Source organism: Mustelus asterias, chromosome 23 (assembly GCF_964213995.1).
Source record: "Mustelus asterias chromosome 23, sMusAst1.hap1.1, whole genome shotgun sequence".
In the NCBI taxonomy this organism is placed as follows: domain Eukaryota; kingdom Metazoa; phylum Chordata; class Chondrichthyes; order Carcharhiniformes; family Triakidae; genus Mustelus; species Mustelus asterias.
In genome coordinates, this window is record NC_135823.1 from 44,424,599 (window position 1) to 44,448,707 (window position 24,109).

General features: G+C 40.9%; 1 protein-coding gene and 1 pseudogene across 4 annotated transcripts in view; one reads left to right on the forward strand and one right to left on the reverse strand.

Annotated features, from left to right (window-relative positions):
• Positions 1–5,698: 5,698 nt before the first annotated feature.
• Positions 5,699–24,109, reverse strand: part of carhsp1 (calcium regulated heat stable protein 1) — a 96,474-nt gene continuing 78,063 nt past the window's right edge. For all 4 annotated transcript variants that reach the window (XM_078240401.1, XM_078240402.1, XM_078240403.1 and 1 more), the window contains one exon: positions 5,699–8,412. In XM_078240401.1, the coding sequence (XP_078096527.1) occupies positions 8,250–8,412 (163 nt within the window). In that variant the 3' untranslated portion in view covers positions 5,699–8,249. The remainder of the gene's footprint in view (positions 8,413–24,109) is intronic.
• LOC144510936 (U2 spliceosomal RNA) lies at positions 8,888–9,017 on the forward strand (annotated as a pseudogene).

Genomic DNA, 24,109 nt, shown 5'->3' on the forward strand with positions numbered 1-24,109 from the left:
TTTTGGCATTAGTGTGAGGATAAGGTGTTTCACTCCATGGTGTAATTCTATTGACCAAAACAAACTTCATTTAACAACAGTTTAACTACAAATGAATGAATTAGCTTAAACATGACAAGATACAATTCTTAACTGCTAAGCTATCTATTAGTTCAAATTCGAGCAATATTCCTCTTATAGATTTAAAACTCCTCTTTAAAATCAATTAGCAAACCCCCAGGCTTACATGCTTGTACTTATTAACAGTCTTAGAGCCTTTGAACACCTCTGGAGAGCGAGAGAGACAAAGGGCAGGATTTTCTGATCTTAGGGTGAGCGCGGCTGGAAAATCCCGAGATCAACGGACCTTTGCGTGGTCCGTGTCCTGCCCGCTACGATTCCCTTGACGGATGGGATGGGAAATCTCTGCCCAGAGAGACAACTGTATTCTAACAGCCCCAAACAGCAGCCTCCAGAGAGAGAGAGAGAGATATAGAACCTCACCTCTTGCTTCTTTCAGGATCATGCAGAAACTGACTGTTTTTCCCTTGTAAAATGAGTTCTGCCCATTAACATATGACTGTCAATCAATCTAATCAAAATCTTACTCAAACCCCAGAGGGAAAAACAAAATAAACAAAAATGCATTAGCTCAGATTAAAACAAACACATCATTAGCTAAAATCAATCATTAGCCTGCATTCTCAGCATGTGAGCTGTCTGGTGCAGATAAGTCGCCTGGCATGGCATGTGGAACATGATCCTGTGGTTATATTTCTGACTGCAATGTCATAAGAATCTTAATTGGAGCTGACGTAATGTTTTAACAGCAACCAAAATAGATATTAAGCATTTACTGATTGAATGTTGTAAAAAAGGCTAATTTATTCAGATACCCAAGCTCATAATTTCCTCTAATTTATTTTCATGATCCATCGGCATGTTCAATCTAATTATACATTTAAATTAAAAAGATTAATGCAGTGACTAAAGAAAAGAAATCTACTGTCTGGTTCTGTAGGCTTAATTTAAATGTTCTAAAAAGAACCAATGATAGAATTGCTCCTACAATTTGCCGACTGGTTCCATTTTAATTTGAGAAGTGTAACATTGTCTTAAATAACCAAGCCTTTATTCACACCTAGGAGCTTGCATTTTCAAAAATATAAATAGTTGGCATACAGAGTTCTCATACAGGATAGGAGACTGATTGTGTTTCTAGGGAAAGCAGAAACAACTGGGGAATGATTGAGAAGCCAGAAATCACAGAATTAATACTTCAAGTTAACTAGAATACTAGTTAAAAATACATTATAAGGATAAATAAATCTTATCAAGTCTCAGTTTGCTTCTTAGTATTGGTTATATTTATAATGGATAAATTGAACCAAATGTAATCTTCTTTATTTTGGGCCATTTTTGACGTGAGTTCTGTTTTACTATCATTTATACTCATGTAAATGTCAAATTTTTGAGACCCATTTTTTAAGCAAAAAATTAAGGGATCAGCTTTTGCAAGGGTAATATTTGAGGGGCTTACTTTCAACTAAAACACATCTGGCCAGCACACCTAATATTTGCTCTCAAAAAAATCCACATGATAATGTCCCCAGTGCTGCCCACCTCAGCTATTGTCTATTTAAAAAGTTTTCTGAAAATCCTGTTTACATCTGCACTGTTTATTATTCTTATCCAATCCGTTACCATCTACTGTCAAAAATTATTATTTCTGCCCTAACTGACAAGTATGAACTGGAACACTTATAGTATGTGTAACTGTTTTAATGAATAATGAGGTTCTTAGTGTGATTGCAGAGATTACACTTTGTTTCAGAAATATTTGGATCATGATCGTGGGAAAGTAGGTTCAACTTTTACAGGGGATTATGAAAAACCTTTTAGACTAAAAATCATGGGGCTGACTTTTACATGAGATTGACTTTCACACGAGTATATGATACTACAGTCTAGGCTCTAGCGAAAGAGGAATGATTGTGTATCCAGAAGTCAGAAAATGAAAGCTCTGGTCTTGTCCATGGCAGGGCCCGTTGTAAATGAGAATGGGAAAATCTGGCATTGCAGCCAAAACATCATTCTCAGCAGCACTGGAAAATCCCAGGCATAAATGAAGATGGAACATTTCACCTATATGCAGTTGTTCTCCAGATCGTACAGTCTGGCAGCAAAGAAAATAACAGTTTGCATAGATGCACTTAATACTGTATATCCCATTTTCCAATAATGGGAAACAGGTTGAGATGGCATAGCTCCACCCACCTAGCTGACTGAATTTTTCAATTCAAATTCCTCGTGGTTTCCTTAAGCTACAGCTATAGGAAAACCTTGCCCAGAGGGCTTAGCCTGTAGTTAAAGGGAAATGGAAACATCCAGAAAAAGGGATCAGCTCTTGAAGGGTTGAAGCTATCTATTAGAAAGAAAATTGTGGTGGGTAACAGAGCAAATTAATCAGAATGGTGCAGCAGAGTCAGGAAAACCTTTTAAACTGGGAGCCCTATTGCAAGAGAGACAGCAGCGAAAGGTGCCCTATATTTGGAGCTGAGGACCACCATCTATGATCCAGTAAAAGCAATGGTGCATGCTGCACTGGAAGAGGATTTGGGTCAGTTCCGCACAGTTATCAGAGTATAAAGAACTGTAGTTTGAAAATATCCACATCTTGATGTAAAATTTAATCCAGTTACAGAACTTGAATACCGTGAAACATTTTGAAAAAGGTGTACAGGGTATATTTTTGTGCCCAACATTATCCCCAACTTCTGTAAATATTTTATTCAAAAACAGCAAATCTTTTATTTTTTGCTTACATCTATTACAACATTCCAATTGAAATAACATTTGCCCTGGCGAGAAAAACATACTAAAATACTTGGAGCAATTTCAACTAAGACGAATATTTAAATAGGACTACTTCAGCAGTTCAAGTTAGGAGTTCTAGCATTCAAATTTTCTTAAGGGAATGGCATCTTTCCCCAATCTACTCACCTTTATATAATGAGACCCTAAGATTATGCTGTGTAAATATTTATTTGTGATTAATTTGGCCAAATTTTAATTTAATATTTGCATAGCGTAACACCCAAAGTGTTGTAAAATCAATTATCTTTGTGTAAGGGACTGAGAAAAATAGGGATTTGTGGGGAAGACATTTACAAGTGTTCTTTTTGTCCCTTGTGGGTTTGTGTCCTGTTTGCTGAACAGGATGCTGTTTGATGAGTGATGTGGGCTGGGCCAATCGGATTGTTCTGGGGGCAGGAAGAAAAAAAGGTGCCAGGAAGTGAAGCAGCTGCAGAGTAGGCAGGGAGTGTGCAGAGGGAGAGATAGCCACGTTTTGAAGAGGAGCTTTTCCCAGGCAGTGAGAATTGGGTTTGGAGTGAGAGGCAGCCAGGCGTTCCCCTGCCTGTTTTTTTCATTACTGCCGAGGAGGACAGCCTTCAGCGCACTCGACCTGCGTTGCTGCACGGATAGCTCGCGACACCTCTGCCTCCTGCGGCATCATCTTCCACACGTGTGTCTCTTTTGGACTGTGTGTGTGTCGTGAGTAACTGGTGGGGACTATACAATCGAACTGGAACAGTATCTACAAGTGTACGGAGGACGAGTTTCCCCATGTGTGCTCCAACGGATGGGCCCCAATGGTTATAGATCAGAGCTCACTGTTTTATGTCTGTTAATTATATTTGTTATTAAATTTATTTTTGATATTCCGATTATAGTACTGACATTTATGGGTAAACAGGGAATTAGCCAAATCAACATCAACCGCTAGGAATTCGGGATCCTGTTGATTGAATATTTAAATAGTAGCCCATATAGTGGTCAGCAGGGGGTTACATTTGGTAAACGATTAAAATATCCGGTACTTGCGTACTCTTGAAAAATCTTCAGTGTAGGACAAACCTGTCTGTTCAATGGGGTGAACTGATGTAAAATTGCACTTCCAGGTGGAGGAATGATTGTTCTTGTCTGCGTGAATTTATTATCTAAGTGGAAAGCAGATTCAAAATGCGGCTGGGCAGAGTCTTTGTTCATGAAAGTCGGTATGCAGGTACAGCATGTAATAAAAAAAGAGTTGCGACGTTGAAACTTGATGTTGGTAAAGATGTAAAAATAATTGTAAAAATGTTTGAGAAAAAAACATTGCGTGGTCCCTTTAAAAGCTGGTGTTTTGTTTCAGTGCTCGGAGCTTTAAAATGCAAAGTACAGACAGAGTCCAAGCTGAAACAGTTGTATCAAAAAGTCAAGCAGTGGCCTTGACAAGACAACCTGTTCTTTTTTAATGTAGGCAATCAATTTAAAGTAGGCACTCAGCTACCAAGAACCTATAAAATTTGAATTTGATGTTGACATCAGACCAATCCTATTGTAGGAAAATTGATAGGTCATCACAGGTATAAAAGAGAGTGTAGGGGGAAAACAGGAGAGCAACTGAAGAACTGCTGCCTCGAGAGGGAGAGAGCATCTCTCAGCTCTGCCAGCTTCAAATATCTCTTAAGAGAACGCACCATGTAACCAGCAAAAGGTACCAAATCAGAAAGAACTTACAGACAGAGAAATCAACCGAGAAACTCCAGAAGGTTCCGAAAGACACAAAAAAACCTGGTTGTATATTTTTTTGAGTGACTAAATTTTTTTTTTTGTTAATGAATGGACATTGTATTTATTTGAACAGCATTCCATTAGAATCATATTTTATTTGGTATGTTACTTGTTTAGTTAAAGTTCCCTGTTAGTTAAATAAATTGTTAAATGTTCATTTTAAAGTGAGTGTCAGGTATTTCTGTTAGTTAACCACTAAACGTTACTGAAGAACAGTTCACACCTTCCCACACACTTTTAACAGATTACGAGGCGTAACTTCTTAAAAAAAAGGGGGCCAACCTCCATGTCATAACAAAAGGCAAATATAATGTTAGCATTTATTGCTTTATTGGAGTATAAAAGTAGAGAAGTGTTGTAGCAATTGTATAGAGTGTTGGTGAGACCACATCTAGTGTATTGGTCTCCTTATTTGAGGAAGAATGTGGTGGCATTGGAGCCAGTTCAGAGGAGGCTCACCAGATTGATTCTGGGGATGAAAGGGTTGACATATGAGGACAGATTTAACAGTTTGGGCTTATACTCACTGGAGTTTAGAAGGATGAGAGGGGATATGATCGAGGTATATAAATTTCCACACATAAACTAAATGTCTCCCCTTGTGGGGCAATCTGGAAAAAGAGGTCACAGGTATAGGTTAAGCGGCAGTAGATTTAAAACTGAGATGAGGAGAAACTACTTTTTGCAGAGGGTAGTGAATTTGTGGAACTCGCTACCCCATAACGCAGTGGAGTCTGAATCATTAAATGGTTTCAAGGAGGAGATAAATATATTTCTGATTTTAAAGGTTAAAGGGATATGGAGAACAGGTAGGGAGGTGGATTTGAGATTAGGGAGAGATCAGCCATGATCTGGTTGAATGGCGGAGCAGGCTCGAAGGGCTGAATTGCCTACTTCTGCTCCTAATTCCTATGTACAGGTAATTTGTCTTGTATTCTCTACCATCAGATATTGTTGTTGCTCTAAGAAAGTATGTCATTCAAAAAAAGTGTTAACTGCAGAAAAACAAATGAAACCTCATAAATATCCTATTTTCTCAAAATGTCCTAGTGCTTTTTCAAAGTTACACCTATGTTAAATGATTCGAAGACTGGTACATCAGAACAATGCAAGAATTCTGTAATTTATTCAAACATTTTTAAGTTGTATTTGTCCCCAAAATAATTATCAGAAATACATGGATTGCAGGTAACACATAAATACTAAAAGGCACATTGATCCTCAAAGTTCACTCAAGTCAAATTCCAATAATAGTTTAGGTGTAATGATTGCAATTGTAGTATAATGCACAATAAAATACATCAATACAATATTCATATCTGTAAGTATAAACCAATGACTGATATTTGCTATGGGGCAGTGTTAAAATAGTGTTTATCGGAGACTAAGGCACTGAAGAATACCAGAATTAAAATATTCTTCATAGAAGGCAAGAGAATTGAAAAAGACACAGTAACATAATTAGACTTCTTTACATCAAATGCCATTGATGACAATGACATTTGTGCCTTCAATGGTACTCCAATAAAAATACAGGAGGCTTCTATGCAACCAACAGCCAGCCAAGCTTCTGGTGGTCTCAACAATGAGCCCTAGGTCTTCAATCAATACGCAGTGCCAAATTTTCATTGCCTTCTTCTCACGAATTGAGTGTTTTCTGCCTGCATCATTGACTAACAGCAACTTAAAACAAGTAAAGGAGGGGAGACTTGCAGATGAGATCACAAATCTATTCCCACATCACTCTACCTTAACTCGTAAAACAGCAGAGTTGAAAACTACTTTTAGTTCCCATCTTCAAGTAGACACTGTCAGTTAAGATGGAAACATTGCTTCATGGTTAAATGGCAAATTGTTTTATTCAAATACATTTCCACAGTATGACAGCATTATTTGTGGACAAATTCTTAAAAGGTTATGTTAGACCGCAAAGCAAACAACTACCGCTAATAAATTGAATATAAATCCCAAAATTAAGTAATTCTTAAGTCACATTATAAAGTTTAACTCTTGATTACTTAGGATAGGAAAACAAAGGAGAGTTTGACAAGGGATGCCTCATTATCAAGAGGACAAATAGAATTAATCAGTGAGTTGAATGGATATCAGGTGAAATCGATATTTCCTGTCTCAGTCAGTTACCCAGCCGTATTTTACTCTCTCCCCACATTCTTTTGTGAATCATCACACTGAATTGCTTGGTTTGAGAGATTTATCATCTTTATGGAACTTGTCAGATTTAGATGATTACCCATCAACAGAGGAAGATTGCAACAAAATTATACATCAAAGGTACAATTTTAATCACAGATTTGCAAAAGCCTACACTGCAATGTTTATTTTAATACTTTTCTAATAGGAGGTACGGGCAAAATAATTCTTTATCCTTTAAATCCATTGTTACTCATTCAATTTTAGACCAGTACAGCAGGGATTTTTTTTTTAAAGTTGCCCAAAAAGTAATTGCTGCAATATTCTATGTGCTTGCCAGAAGAAAAAAATGTCAGCAGCAAGAAAGTATGTTGATGCAAATGCAGCAGTTTCTCTAAAGCTCAATATGCTGTAAATACCCTGGGTGTGTATTTATACTCAAGAGCCTCACAGGTGCCATTATTTACAGGTTACAGAGCGGGTTAACAACCACCACGACACTATATACAGTTGATAACTCAGGTCGTGTTTCCAATCAGCTGATACACAATAAGGCTACAGCACGAAAAGTGGTAAGTTTTCTTTAAGAGGAAACAAAGCCAAATGACCCGTTAATCCATTCAGAAAGTAGTTAACAAGATTGAGATTTCATAACTGTGTGGCATTTACAACTGTACTGATCAATCAACGCAGTGCTGGGTGGCCAGATCCTGGCAGCCAGAAATATACAATTCTGAATGAATATTGTCAAAGCATTACACTTACTGAAACCTCACAGAGATTCTAATTACCGTACACTGTGGGACATCGACTCTCCAGGTTAACCACACTTAAGGCATTATCCACGGAATGCACATACACACATTGCATTGGGAAGGGGAGGGGGGGGGGGGAACTGTAGTGATCATCCCACCTCCTGCTGGCTAGTTTGGGGGGGGGGGGGGGGTGAGGTTGGCAGAGGCCTAGTTACCAACTCTCGGGCAACAAATCATTCAGACCAGAGGAGAGATAAACAGAAAATATTCAAGGGTAAATGCTTTTTAAAATGATTAAACTGATAAATTACAGACATGATTTCCCATGAAACTAAGCTAACTAAATTAATGATTTGTAGGGCAGTGCAGTTTCAAATAAATTCCCATTTCAAAGCTGGTTCATAAGAATTTAAGACCACTTTTAATGTAGTTAGAGTGACGTAACTATTTTCTGCACATTCTGGAGATAGGCAGCGAACACATGTAAAACATGATTCCCTGATACAAAATTCCACATGTACATTCACTGGCTCAGATACCTTCCACATTTTCTATTAAGGTACAAGTGATACTGAAACTAATAACCAACTGTTGCTTAATGAATAATTTTTTAGATGTTTAAAACACTACACCTTGTAAAAGATATTTTTAATCCCGCAAGCAGTTAGAATGCACACCACTCAAAACACTTAACTCAGATATTTGCTCGTACTCCCATGCTGGATAGCAGGGAAGGACAGCTGCTCATTATTCTAAGCTGACATGTCCAGACCACGTTTCATGCTTCGTTCCTGGTGCTTGGTGGGTGATGACCACTTCGACAGCTTGTATCTTCTCGTTTTTGGGAGGAATGGAGCAGACCTTGTAAGAGACCTCATCGCCCTCCACTGGTACGTATTCTCCTTCGATACTGATATAAAAAAAGAAAGAATATAGTCAGCCAAGAGTTGCCCCTGTATTCCACTTAAGATTTGTACGGAGTAGATACATTCAAGTCAGGCTAAGACACTTCTGATATTTATGTACCCGAACTCGCAGTAAAGAGGTAAACAGGCTGTGATAAAACAAGTTTCAAATTATGAAATTTATGTATTTTTTTAGTGTGACCATGATGGAAATATATGGAAATCAGTTGACATATAAAGGCCATTAATACGATGGCCCATGCATTTAGTCATGTCAGGGCCCATCCAAAGGAGTGCATTTGGCCAGCAACAAGTGTCCCAGGTAATAAAAAAAAATCACAGGCAGCCTCATCTCTCACCACCCCCCACTCCCCCATCTTCTATCCACCATCAAATAAAAGCCCAGCTGATACCTTAGAACACAGCCCTCAACTCTGCTACAAGTCATAAGAAAAGAGCTACAAAATGTCACACTATCGTATCGCTTCTCGGCCTTTTGGCTAAGATCAAGTGTAGTATCGGATCTGCACTTGGTTGAGGTCATTAGGTTACGCTGAGGCTTCATATGTTTCATATGAAGCAATTTTTAAAAGCGGCATCTCGGCCTTTTGGCTAAGATGCAAATGAGCTCAAGTCTTGGAGGAGGATCCTCCCCCTTCTCCAATCAGCTTGACTCATGTAGATCAGGCCCAGGACAGGGTGATTTTGGTCTCCCGTCCTGTCTTGTCAGCCTGGATCTGAAATGTCCCAACTTGTTGAGACTCTGAATTGGATTTGATTTGATTGAATTGGAAAAGTATAAAAAAAGAGGGTCCATGGGGCAGGTCTGAACCACACCAGGACTGATGTAACTGCACAAGAACGGATTGTCCTCACTCACATCCAGGAAAGGGAAGACAGAAATAAAAAATTAAAAAGTGCCTAAAACTTTTAAATGGTAAGGTACAACATTTCCAGAGAGTTACCAATAATTCAGGACCCCACTAGTTGAGCTAAACCCTGCATTCAATCCCCAGTACTTGCAAGATTCTTCCTTCCCTCTTCACAGTCATGCCAAAGTGGAGAACGTCCTCATGCCGGCAAACCCAGCAGCCCCGCCACAGGACTTTCAAACAGTAAAACCGAATACATTGTGGACATTTATCAGACTTTACAACTACTGACAACCTGGTCAAAAGGTGAGCTCCAAGGAGGGGCAATAAAGTGCCGGCCTGTCCAGCGACACCCATGTCCAGTGAAAAGACTAATGTAAAAGAAAGGATCTCAAAGCAGGAAAGGGAAGTGGAGGGATTTAGGGAGAAAATATCCCACTCGTTACGTTTTCCATAAATCACTGTCAACGTTCCCACTCGTAGTAGTGAAGTCACTAGACTACTGATGTAAATTTATGAATCCAGTGACGCATTATAAAATAGATTTTCCATTTAATCCAACAAAAAAGACAAAATAAAATCGTAAAACATTGTTACAGTGCAATATCAACAACAGAAAAGCCTCTTTAAAATAGAAAATTCCCAAGGTGCTTCATCAGATTAAAAAATTCACCAAGATGAAAAATATTATTGGAAAGTATGAAAAGAAGTGAGTTTTAAAGAGGAACACAACATAAATGTGTGGGGAGGGAGAATTCCAGGTCTGGGTTCTAGGCAGCTGGTTACCAGTGGTGGTGGGCCAAGGGTAAGAAGGAGCCCACATTAAGTGATGCACTCATTGGCAATATTTAATTTGTTATTGCCACACAACTCCATACTGTAAAGAGCGCTTAGCTGTTAAACATGCTCCAGCACTGTTCCGAATCCAGTAAACACTCAAGATGCACACTGACTTGTTAAAAAATGAACTTGTTTATGGTACATTTCATAAAAGAACTCATTATGTCTCTAGTCCACAGCGAGTTAAATATGAAAGTTATATATTACACCAATTTGTGAAACTGCCCATTTCAGGAACTAGGCACTGGTAGAACCCATTTTATGAAGTGGGTAAACCCACAGCAGGGCATGTGAAATAGCCAGTGTGATTGATATGGATTTTTTTTGTTGTAGCGGATTGGGACCACAACCGTTCAGGGGAGCTATGGTGTCCGTTTTGTTCAGTGGGCAATGAACAACAGTTACCATGAGGCTATCAAGATGGTTCCTTACCAAACACTCACTGGAAAGGAACCAAGGTACAGTCTCAGGTCAAGGTTGCCAGATGAGTTTCTCAACAGAATCTCCACAACCATTGAACAGGAAGAACTGGAAAGATATCTAGAGTGGAGCATGGAAAATCCTGATCCTAAACTGGCCCCTGGACCATCATTGCTGATGAAAAAGTCATGGTCAGTGGGAGATGGGAAGATGTGTAAACTGGCAATGGCTTGCAAATGTCAAAGGGAAAAGAAAAGAGGCGACTGTTCCAACATCATGGAAAGATCGAAAATACTCACAATAGATGGGGATAATGCTGGTTTCCCCGACGAGAAGGTACAGGTGGATTCTTTTCCAATATTTCTGTACCTTGGGATGGACTGATAGACTATTTTTATATGGCAACCATAGCGCCAAAGCCTGCCACTAACCTAACAACTTTCACTTTTATTTTCAGGTCCAGACAAATCTGTGCTGTCAACTAGACTTTACTAGACCCTCAAAATTATCCAGAGAAAACTGCGTATTTTCTAAAATTTAGTATTTGATTTCTCCTTAGCATTACAAAAAAAAGATTGTTAATTCACGATACACCTGATTAACTCCTAGGCATGTGGGACCTACGGGTTTCTCTCAGCAAAACTATGTTCCAGAAAGTAATCACCTGTTACAATCTGGTGACCATTCTCGGTAGAAATGGGAGGTATTTTAATTTTGCTAATCTATTATGTTGTGCTGGTTGTTTATCTAAAATCAACACTTAGAGAACATTCAAACGTTTGTTGCCATTTGCTAACACAGGAAGTGGGCCATGTTTTACAGCATCGATACCAAAACTATGTTGTCATGTAATTATATGAATCACAAAAGATTGATCTTCTCACACTGTACGCCTACGCTTCAACAATTACACTTGCATTAAAATTTTATGACATTCTGAAATAGCTAAATGGATCGTATGATCTTTGCTAACATTTATAATGCAAGCCATTATGTAAAGCAGCACTTACAAAGATCAAGTTACATTACTCCTCCCCATGGACCAGGTAAAATTCTTCTAAGTTTTTCAATCATTTCCATCACCTACTAAAAGTACTCAAATCAAATAATTTTCTTTTATAATAAAAAATCACCCTGAAATTTTAAATGTTGTTTTCCATTGTCTTGGTAATTTTCTTCTCCTCTCTTTTCTGAAACAGGAATGTTTCCAAAGGTACCGGGTACCCTCTAGTGCCTTCGCCAAGGTAGAGTGAGATGGGGATGGGTAGGTGTGGGGGTCTCAGGACTCTGTGGCACTATGGAGTTCAAGCCACCCCAACCATAGACCTCCGAAAAGTTCCAGAGATGTAGAGGAAAAGATTGCAAAGATGATTTTGGATAGGAGCGAAAGTAACAGGGTAGTTGTACTGGGGGACTTTAACTTTACAAATATTGACTGGAAAAGCTGTAGTTCGAGTACTTTAGAGGGGTCAGTTTTTGTCCAATGTGTGCAGGAAGGCTTCCTGACGCAGTATGTAGATAGACCAACAAGAGGCGAGGCCACATTGGATTTGGTACTGGGTAATGAACCAGTTAGATTTGGAGGTAGGTGAGCACTTTGGTGACAGTGACCACAATTCGATTACGTTTACCTTAGCAATAGAAAAGGATAGGTATATACCAAAGGGCAAGAGTTATAGCTGGGGGGAAAGAAATTATGATGCGATTAGGTGAGATTTAGCTGGCATAGGTTGGGAAAGGAAACTGCAGGGGATGGGCACAATTGTAATGTGGAACTTGTTCGAGGAACAGCTACTATGCGTCCTTGATAAATATGTATCTGTCAGGCAGGGAGGAAGCAGTCGTGTGAGGGAACCGTGGTTTGCTAAGGAGGTTGAATCTCTTGTGAAGAGGAAGAAGGAGACTTCTGTTAAGATGAGACGTGAAGGCTCAGTTAGGGCACTTGAGAGTTACAAGTTAGCCAGGAAGGACCTAAAGAAAGCGTTAAGAAGAGCCAGGAAGGGACATGAGAAGTCTTTGGCAGGTAGGATCAAGGAAAACCCTAAAGCTTTCTATAGGTATGTCAGGAGTAAAAGAATGACTAGGGTAAGATTAGGGCCAGTCAAGGACAGTAGTGGGAAGTTCTGCGTGGAGTCTGAAGAGATAGGAGAGGCACTAAATGAATATTTTTCGTCGGTATTCACACTAGAGAGGGACAGTGTTGTCGAGGGGAGTACTGAGATGCAGGCTATTGGACTGGATGGGATTGAGGTTCATAAGGAGGAGGTGTGAGCAATTCTGGAAAGGGTAAAAATAGATAAGTCCCCTGGGCCGGATGGGATTTATCCTAGGATTCTCTGGGAGGCTAGAAAGGAGATTGCAGAGCCTTTGGCTTTGATCTTTGTGTCGTCATTGTCTACAGGAACAGTGCCAGAAGACTGGAGGACAGCAAATGTTGTCCCCTTGTTCAAGAAGGGGAGTAGGGACAACCCTGGTAATTATAGACCAGTGAGCCTTACTTCTGTTGTGGGCAAAGTATTGGAAAGGATTATAAGAGATAGGATTTATAATCACCTAGAAAGGAATAATTTGATTAGGGATAGTCAGCACGGTTTTGTGAAGGGTAGGTCGTGCCTCACAAACCTTATTGAGTTCTTTGAGAAGGTGACCAAAGAGGTGGATGAGGGTAAAGTGGTTGATGTGGTGTATATGGATTTCAGTAAAGCATTTGTTAAGATTCCCCATGGTAAGCTATTGCAGAAAATACGGACACATGGGATTGAGGGTGATTTAGTGGTTTGGATCAGGAATTGGCTAGCTGTAAGAAAACAGAGGGTGGTGGTTGATGGGAAATATTCATCCTGGAGTTCAGTTACTAGTGGTGTACCGCAAGGATCTGTTTTGGGGCCACTGCTGTTTGTCATTTTTATTAATGACCTGGATGAGGGTGTGGAAGGATGGATTAGTAAATTTGCGGATGACACTAAAGTCGGTGGAGTTGTAGACAGTGCGGAGGGAAGAGGCAGGTTACAGAGGGACATAGATAAGCTGCAGAGCTGGGCTGAGAGGTGGCAAATGGAGTTTAATGCGGAAAAGTGTGAGGTGATTCACTTTGGAAGGAGTAACAGGAATACAGAGTACTGGGCTATTGGTAAGATACTTGGTAGTGTGGATGAACAGAGGGATCTGGGTGTCCATGTGCATAGATCCCTGAAAGTTGCACCCAGGTTGATAGGGTTGTTAAGAAGGCGTACGGTGTGTTAGCTTTTATTGGTAGAGGGATTGAGTTTCGGAGCCAGGAGGTCATGCTGCAACTGTACAAAACTCTGGTGCGGCCGCATTTGGAGTATTGCGTACAGTTCTGGTCGCCGCATTATAGGAAAGATGTGGAAGTGTTGGAAAGGGTGCAGAGGAGATTTACCAGGATGTTGCCTGGTATGGTGGGAAAATCGTATGAGGAAAGGCTGAGGGGCTTGAGGTTGTTTTCGTTAGAGAGAAGAAGGTTAAGAGGTGACTTAATAGAGGCATACAAGATGATCAGAGGATTAGATAGGGTGGATAGTGAGAGCCTTTTTCCTCGGATGGTGATGGCTAGCACGAGGGGACATAGCTTTAAATTGAGGGGTGAGAGATATAGGACAGATGTTAGAGGTAGGTTCTTTACTCAGAGAGTAGTAAGGGCGTGGAATGCCCTGCCTGCAGCAGTAGTGGACTCGTCAGCATTAAGAGCATTCAAATGGTTATTAGATAAACATATGGATGATATTGGAATAGCGTAGATTAGAGGGGCTTTAGATTGGTTTCACTGGTCGGCGCAACATCAAGGGCCGAAGGGCCTGTACTGCGCTGTAATGTTCTATGTTCTATTTATTATCCTGTTCTTGGAAGAAATCCAAAAGTCCAGAAATCCCAAAGGCAGCGACCCTGGATGCATCTTCATTTCATTCAGGTCTGGTTCCGAGGTCCGTACATTTCATGTCCAACAGAGACAGAAGCATTGTTTGGCTTGACAGCTACCAATGGGTGTGTACCACTCTTGCAAAGTCAGAAGACTACGGGTTCAAAGACCATAAGACAGAGGAACAGAATTAAGCCACTCAGCCCATCGAATCTGCTCCGCCATTCAATCATGGCTGATATTCTTCTCATCCCCATTCTCCTGCCTTTTCCCCATAACCCCTGATCCCCTTATTAATCAAGAACCTATCTATCTCTGTCTTAAAGACACTCAATGACCTGGCCTCCACAGCCTTCTGCGGCACTGCAGAAATTTCCACGCAAGGGCCGAGGTTTTCCATTCCTGGCACAGGAGATTTGGCAGCCCAGCCAAAAGACCATTGGTTTTCGGCAGGACTGGACGACCCCCGGCAGTGGTCGGGGCCAAAAAACCCCCACCCGTGATCTCGGCAGACACCACAGTGCAGTAACTGAGGGTCAAGGCCTCAACTGCCATCTCATGGCAATATTTAAAAAGAGTATTGGGGGAATTCTAACCCATATTTATCCCTCGTCTACATCACTGAATAGCTGGTTGCCTGGTCATTATCATATTGTTGGAACACTGCTGCCTGCCACTTACCTACGTTACAGCATTGATGTGTTTCAAAACGTACTTCACTGACTGTAAATCCTTGATGGATTCTGGATTCAGAGATTGTGGAAGGCGCTATACGAATGCAAGTTGTTTCTATTTAGTTTTGGGAAATAAAGTGATGCAAATTAACTGGTGCAAGCAAAGTAACTGGGGAAAAAACAGCTGCAAAAGTTCAGTCCAAGAATAAGGATAGGATCAAGAGTCAAAGATAAGGGTGTTGCCCAGAAAAAGACAGTCTGTGTCTTCGATTATCTGGGCAAGGTGGTCAACAAACTTGGACTGAATTAGAAATCTTCAAGTACAAGATGGATGGGGTACATAACAAATACACTCCTTAAAAGGCAAAAAGGAAGTATTTTAAATAACCAAGCTCCAAGATAAATAGAGGGACTAAAGCTAAAATGAAACTTAAAAGTGAGGCATTAGATTTAGTTAGGACTCACAAAGTTAACATAAAGAGCTACGGGGATAGTGTGTGTCGACACTGAAGTGTCCAATCAGCCTTGGTCATATTGAGCGGGATCGATGGGCTGAATGGCCTACTCCTGTTCCCACGTTCATAAGGATAATCATGAGAAGTAGTAAGGGGGTGCATACTGACAATAGGAGATGTATCATTTAAAAATGTATTTATTAGTGTCACAAGTAGGCTTACATTAACACTGCAATGAAGTTACTGTGAAAATCCCCCAGTCACCACACTCCGGCGCCTGTTCGGATACACTGAGGGAGAATTTAGCATGGCCAATGCACCTAACCGGCATGTCTTTCAGACTGTGGGAGGAAACCGGAGCACCCAGAGGAAACCCATGCAGACACGGGGAGAACATGCAGACTCCGCACAGACAGTGACCCAAGCTGGGAATCGAACCCGGTTCCCTGGCGCTGTGAGGCAGCAGTGCTAACCACTGTGCCACCGGAAACAATAAGAACTTCGCTAGGATCACTCAAGATGAAGGAAGTTGATAAAGGTTTAAAAGAGATGCCAAATACTTTGTAAATGATGGGTGAATTCAAAATCAAAATCTAGTAGTGACCTATCTAGTAAGAGAAATGTAGAAAAGGAATTGCTTCAATAAAAAAAAAGGTGGAGAAGAAAGCAACTACAGGCAAATTAATCTAATGGCAATTGTGGGCAGGCTGTAATTGCTCTAATTCAAGGCAAAATTTGAGAGCATTTAGAAATGCATATGTTAATTAAGGACAGACAGTACAAATTTATTAAAAGTAAGGGCCAGAGTTTTCTGTCCGTTCCCTCCAGTAGGGGTCTTCCAGTCATCTCGCCAATTGTGTCCTGCCACCATGGGTTCCAAATCATCTCTAAATTTTCTATAGTCCAGGGAATACAAGTCTGGTATATACAATCACTCCTCTTGATCTAACCCTTGGGATGGGAAGATCCCGCCAAGAGCCAATGGCAGGCCACCTCCTCCACCACAAAACACACCTCGGGGGCACAGAAAATCCTGCCCAAGTTGTTTGGCAAATTTAACGAAGGAAATTTGGCATGTCAGCTACGACTCCCACCAACTTTTACAGATGCACCATAGGAAGCATTCTTTCTGGCTGCATCACAGTTTGGTATGGCTCCTGCTCTGCCCAAGACCACAAGAGGTTGTGAATGTAGCCCAGTCCATCACGCAAACCAGCCACCCATCCCTTGACTCCGTCTACACTTCCCGCTGCCTCAGCAAAGCAGCCAGCATAATTAAGGACCCCACGCACCCCGGACATACTCTCTTCCACCTTCCATCGGGAAAAAGATACAAACGTCTGAAGTCACGTACATCCGATTCAAGAACAGCTTCTTCCCTGCTGCCATCAGACTTTTGAATGGACCTACCTCGCATTAAGTTGATCCTCCTCTACACCCTAGCAATGACTAACACTACATTCTGCACTCTCTCCTTTCCTTCTCTATGAACGATATGCTTTGTATAGCGCGCAACAAATACTTTTCACTGTATACTAATACATGTGACAATAACAAATCAAATCAAATTAACTTTTTTTTTGAACTGATTAAAAGCAATGCAGTAGATGCACTGCATATTGATTTTCAGGTGTTTGAAATGGTGGGCGAATTTCTCTGTCCACCCCACAGTGTGTTTCTCGGTGCAGGGAGACTGTGCACCACTTGCCAGCAGTGGGATCTTCTGGTCCCACCCCTTTCAATGGGATTTCCCATTGAATCCACCCCATGCCCCTGGGAAACCCACGGCGGGGGTGCGCCATTGGCGGGACTGGAAGATCCCGCCAGTGCGAACGGCCATAAAGATCTGGCTGATGTTGCACAACACTGGTTTAGTAAAGAGAAATAAAGAAATGCACAGGAGGAGATGGTTCTGTAAACATTCCCATTCTTGACCCAGAGTAGTGCCCAGCAAGTGAGTGCAAGAATTGAGTTTTAATCTTTGCAAGTGTTTCGGACAAACCTGCCAAAGAGATAATTCAATTTGATTCAGACATCAGGAAATGCCTAAATGCATGAGACACTGCACTGGCTGAGTACAGATAACGTCACACTTGCTGTACTGAAGGCCTGTGGACCAAACCAGCAGCCCATCAAAGAAACCCATTCCAGTCTACCTTCGAGTCTGGTATTTATCTGCTGAGGAAGAAGATTGCCCAGGGATGTCCTAATCAAAAATAACAGGCCAAAACCTTGCTTACGATCATCAGTAAAGTGAGAGGAAGATTTATCAATAGTCACATCAAACTGTAATTATCAAGAGCGATCTATTAACAATGCTCAGTTTGGTTCCAGTAGGATCCACGTGGCTCATGATCACATCGTTTTAGAAACATAGGAACAGGTATAGAAGCACCTCTCAAGCCTGTTCTGCCCTTCTTTGAGATCACGGCTAATTTCTATCCTAACCCCACTTACAAACTTTAGTTCAGGATCCCTTATCTTTGGTAGAGTGTTGCTAGCCAATCTCATTTTAAAATTAATTAAGCTCCATTACTTCTTCTGTTTTGTTGCAAATCACCTCATAACTTTTTATATTCAAGGGAATGTTATCGCTCATCATGATCTAACTCTTGGAGCCCTGGTAACACTGTGATAAGTCTGCACTACATTTCTTTCAAGGTCAATGAAAGGTCAAGGTATCTAGATTTGAGTTACTATCAGATCAGCCATGTTTTTATTAGATGGCAGAGCAAACCAAAGGGCCTACTTTTGCTTCTTGTTCATAAGGTCTTTTTGGAACACAAGTCACCTTGTTCCAATTGAAGGTCATAAACATAATCCCTAATCTTATCTTATAACCTGGTCAATAATTTACCTCAATTGTACGTATGTATTTTGTGTTTTACTTAACAGCCTCTCATGTTTATCAAATGCCTCCTGCATAAATTTCATTCTCAGACATTTCTCTGTCGATTATTTTAATTGCCCTTTACAAATCCATGTTAGCTTCCTCTAATCAGCTCAAATTTCTCAAAAGTGCTCAGTGACTCTATCCTTAATTATTGATTCCAATAACTTTCCCATAACAGATGCTGGGCTAACAGGTTTATAATTTCTAATTATTCTCTCTCCCTTTCTCTCTCTCCTGTTTCTTAAATAATGAAGTAGCATTTACAATTTTCCAATCTGAAGAGCCAATTCCTGAATCAAGAGACCTTTTGAAGGTTGTGGCTAAAGCATCTCCAATTTCCTTCCCCACAAGCGCACACTTTGGATAAAGAAGATTACAAAAAGATAAGAGGATAAAGGAAATTAACAAGGAATATAAAGATTGATACAAAGTCTTTTTTGGAAAAATATTCAAAGGGAGAGAGACCCTTTAAAAATTGATTAATGTACCCCGTGTTGTTATGGGAAGCAAGAGAGGATATACTGGAAGCTTTGACCATCACTTTCCAATCCTCTCTGGCTACAGGTGTGGTGCCAGACGACTGCTAACATTGTTCTGTTTAAAAAGAAAGAGATGTTCTAAGTAATTATCTCCATGGTGTGTCAATTATTGCAAAACATCCGAGACACAGTATAAATCATCATTCAGAAAGGCATGAATTTAACAAGAACAGTCAACATGGATTTATTGAGGGAAGATTGTGTCTGACTAACTTGATCGAAGTTTTGAGGAGGTAACAAGGAGGGTTAATGAGTAGCAGCACATTTGATGTAGTCTACGTGAATTTTCAAAAGACTCTTGGCGAGTTCCCACATGGCAAACTGATCAGCAAAGCAAGAGTCCATGAGACCCAGTGGTAAGTGAGATCTAAAACTGCTCAGTGGCAGGAAGCAAAGGGTTCTGGTTGACTGGTGTTCTTGCAACCCATGGGGTTCCACAGAGCTTTGTACTAAGTCTTGTGCTGGTCACAGCACACATCAATGATTTAGCGTGATTAAAAAGTTTGCAGATGATACAAAAATTGGGTCATGTGGATGGTGTTCAGGAAGAGATCAATGGACTGGCCAGAGTGGCAAATGGAAGCCTGAGCAGTGTGAGGTAATGCATTTGGGGAAGGCAAACAAGTCAGGGCAACATACAATAAATGGTGAGATATTGAGAAGTGTAGAGGAACAGAAGACCTTGGAGTGCCTGTCCACAAATCACTGATGGTAGTAGGGAATAAACCCTTACTGCAGAAAAGAATTCTTGGATGTCAATGTATTTTATTAATCACATTGTTAAATTTTAATGGTGATCGCATTGTTAAACAGGTGGTGAGTATTTGTACACCTATAAATGGGGATAGCTGGAACACTGGTATGTTGGAGTAGTGTTGACTGTGAACTAAGTCAATAAACTCTCCAGCAGAGAAAGCTGCTGTATCTTAGTTTCAACTTAACCAACCAGCATGGATCCGGTTAACATTAGACATGCAGGCGAAGTGCTGTAACCTGGAAGCCTACACACCAAAAGCCTGAAAGTGGGATTAGGCTAGATAGCTCTTTGTCAGCAGGCACAGATACGATAGTCAAATGGCCTCCTTCTGTCTGAAAGCTTTCTATTCTCTCTGTTTCCTCTAAAACCCTGGAAAAAAAACCAGTCATCACTGTGTGAATCTTTAATACCATTATTTATTTCCAGTATTGTTTTCTTACTGATTTACAGTGCTCGATTTATTATTAGTAGAGTGAGTAGTATTCCAGTGAAACTATGAAGACTGATACAAACAATTATTCAATAAGTCTGTCATTTCCATATTTTCATTTGCAGTATTGCCAGCACCTGTTTTTAAAAGGGTCTCTCTCCCTTTGAATATTTTTCCAAAAAAGACTTTGTATCAATCTTTACATTCCTTGTTAATTTCCTTTATCCTTTTATCTTTTTGTAATCTTCTTTATCCATCCAGTCTCCTGGGTCCACACCTTTTTTTGCACTGTCATTTGTTTTTTTCCTTTAGGGCTACACAATCTCAACTTTGTTTTATTTGGTGGGGAGAGCTTTTACGCTCCTGGATGTGGATGCTGGTCCTGTACTCTTTTTGAACATCTTCCATTCCTCAGCTGCAGTTTTAACCACCACTCCCCCACCCCTCCACCACCCCCACTGTACCAAAATATTAAACCTTAGTAACCGTGTTCCTTTTCAAACCCAACGCTGAATTTGATTCAGCCTAAAAAAAGCAAGATACTGCAGTTGCTGCAAATCTGAGATTTAAACAGAAAATGCTGGGAATACTCAGCAGGGCGGACAGTATCTGTGGAGAGAGGAGGAGAGTTAAGCTTTCAGGTCCATGACCTTCCCATCAGGACTGGAAAATGTTTCCCATTACAGAGACGGGGCTGGTGTGTGTGCATGTGGTATGTGTGTGGTGGGGGTGGTGTGTGTGTGTGCGCGCGTGTGTGGCGTGGTGAGGTGTGGGTGGTATTGTATGTGTGCATGGGATGGTGTGTGTGCGTGCGCTTGTGGTATGTGCGTGGGTGTGTGGCATGGTGAGGTGTGGGTGGTATTGTATGTGTGCACGGGGTGGTGTGTGCATGGGGTGGTGTGTGTGAGAGAGAGTGTGTGTGTGTCTGTGGGAGGTAGTGTGTGTATGTGGAATGTGATGTGTTTTTTTAATTCATTCGTGGAACATGGCCGTTGCTGGCCTTTCAAACACTAAATAAAGACTGATTGGTGACGGAACTTTGACCTTGGTCGCATTATTACACGAACTAATTGTAGTTTGAGAATTAAAGTGCAGGAAATGTCTTTCAATTCATCTCAACACAATCACTCCTTTGATTGGAGAAAAACAATTTTCAAAAGACCTTTTTTAAGATACAATCTCGTACTTCTACAAATAATGAAGCCAAAGTATGAGTTCCTATCGGAGATACCGAAACTGAAAGTAAAGACCAAGGTGAAGAAAGAGAGGCCAGAATTGCAAAGACAGCTGAAGAGTGGGCAGTTTACGAAAGAGGGCTCCAATAAAATCTTAACAGCAACACTGGAATAAAAGTGAATTTTGTAGCTTTAATAAATAGATGAAGTACTTGATGAGTTTCCGAGACCCAAAGTGTGTGGTTCGAGCACAATGCGGATGGGATCCGGCTATATCAACTCCCAGCCTTTTATCTAATGGTCAGAAATTATGGCCGCAGTGTGTGCATTTCTAACGTGCAACATTATTAATGGCACTGTAGTATGGTGGAATTTGAAGTTTCGGTTTTCCAAAAGCAATTTGGTAGTCAGGAAAACCACTTACACAGCAAAAGTAGCAGAATTCTCAGTTGAAATGAGGAGTACAAGTTGCAGGCATATTCAATTTCTAACTCTTCACCCCCCGCCCCGCCTCCCCACATTTAGAAACAAATGCATTCAGCCTCACTTGTAATTGCACACAAGAGGAATGGATACGACCAGCCCATTTCCTCCATGCTCTTTTGCTCTCCTTTTGTCAAGTAAAAATTTAATTGCTTTCGCCCTCTCTTAGATCAGCCTGCACAATGCACCATTTCCTTTCCAAGTGGGCGGATAAGCTTCAGTCAATGTCACTCTCGTTATGGCCTCAACCAAGTAACTCACCCACTGATTTTTCCTTCCCTTTCTTCTGGCAGGCACAAACCAATCCACCATCACCTCCACACCAGCTTTTTATTCAGGATTTAGTTATTCAGCACACACAGACAGTGGCCTGTTTCGGTGCAGCAAGCTTCAACAGTGAAGACAAAACAATATTAAAAATGTGGCTCATTCCCCATGCTCAGGATGAAAGTAGAACAATTTTGCATAATTTCTTCACTCAAGAGGGTTGTGAATCTTTGGAATCGTCTGTCCTAGAGGGCTGTGGATGCTCACTGATTGGTATATAAAAGGTTGGCATCAATAGATTGTTGGATATTAAGAGAATGAAGGGATAGGAAACAGGAAAATTGAGTTGAGGTAGATCAGCCATGATCTTATACAGTGGCAGAGCTAGCTCGAGGGGGCACTTTTCTCTGTTTTCTGTATTTTTGGCTTTGTTGCAACTCTGTAAACAGCTTCATTTTAGGCTATAAAATAAATGGCAAATAAATTGCTCCAAGAGGCAGAGCTGTATAGCAGGCAATTTGAACCCAGAATATGCATTTTGGGATCCATAATATTTTTTTTTAATGTTGTTGCTCACTTCAGCAAGAGTTTCTTGTGTGATCTGAATAATCATAAATTGTGGGAACAGCTCGAAACATGAAGTACAGCATCAGTCTCTGATCGGAACAGTGTGTGTGAATCCTCCTCCATTCGGTTGCAAATTAAAAGAAAATCCACAAATTGGATCCCTAATTTGGGTTAAAAAAAGTAGGCCACTGTTCACTGACAGGGTGCACAAGAACTAATTCCATAACTCTCACTCACTCATAGAATCCCTACATTCCAGGAGGCCATTTGGCCCATCAAGTCTGCACCGACCACAGTCCCACCCAGGTCCTATCCCCATAATCCCACAAATTTACCCTAGCTAGTCCCCCTGACACTAAGGGGCAATTTAGAATGGCCAATCCACTTAACCCCACATTTATGGACTGTGGGAGGAAACCGGTGCACCTGGAGAAAACCCACGCAGACACGAGGAGAATGTGCAAACTCCACACAGACAGTGACCCAAGCTGGGAACCGAACCCGGGTCCCTGGCACTATGAGGCAGCAGTGCTAACCACTGTGCCACCGTGCCATCCTAACATTCTAATTCCAAACATTCCATGTTGTCTTATGGTCCCGTAAGGTAACTGATGTGAATGGTGCCAGTTTACTGATGTGCAAACTCCTCAAAGACATTGCCACTAACATGTAATTATGATATTACAAATTTTAAGAACAACTGTTTTTAACCCTTTACTCATAAAGCCTTTTTCAAATTGCAAGTATGGCACCCTTCAATGTTTATTCGAACCTCGGCAGACTTTACCTCTAGAGCCGGCTACCAAGAGTCATTAAAAATGCAGAGAACCTTTTAGCGATGGCCACTGAATTCTAAAATGTGGGAAAATCCTTTTGCTTAAGAGGGAAGAGGAGGCTGGAAGGGACTTCAAATGACTCCAACATAGTTCATTTCTTTGCTGGCAGAAACAGTGAAATTAACAAAGCACCAATTTTGTTTTGCTTTTGATAAATACAGGCCTAGAACAGCCATTCTGTGTGCAGAGCCCCAGAGCAGCTATTCTGTGTGCGGAGCCCCAGGAAGAACTCTGAAAAAAAAAATCAGCCAGAGATCTTGTCCAAGGGAGGGCAATGAGGAAGACTTTAAGAAACAAATGCTGTTCTGCCAAAAGAAAGTCCAGGCAGTCTGCAAGTGTTGTCACCAGAGAATTAGTGAGGAATAGGAAACCTCTCCCTCTCTCTCCCAAAAACCGGTTGACCTGCTGAGTCCACCTGAACAGTTGACTACAGAAGCCATTGTAGCCGCTTAAAATGAAACTCAAGTTTCAACCCCTTCATTTCAGAAAGGAGGAGCTGAACCAACAAGTCCTGCAATGATATCACACAAGAACTAATTTGAAATCTCATCTTTAAGTATCTTTTTCCTTTATATGGGCGGCACGGTAGCACAGTGGTTAGCACTGCTGCTTCACAG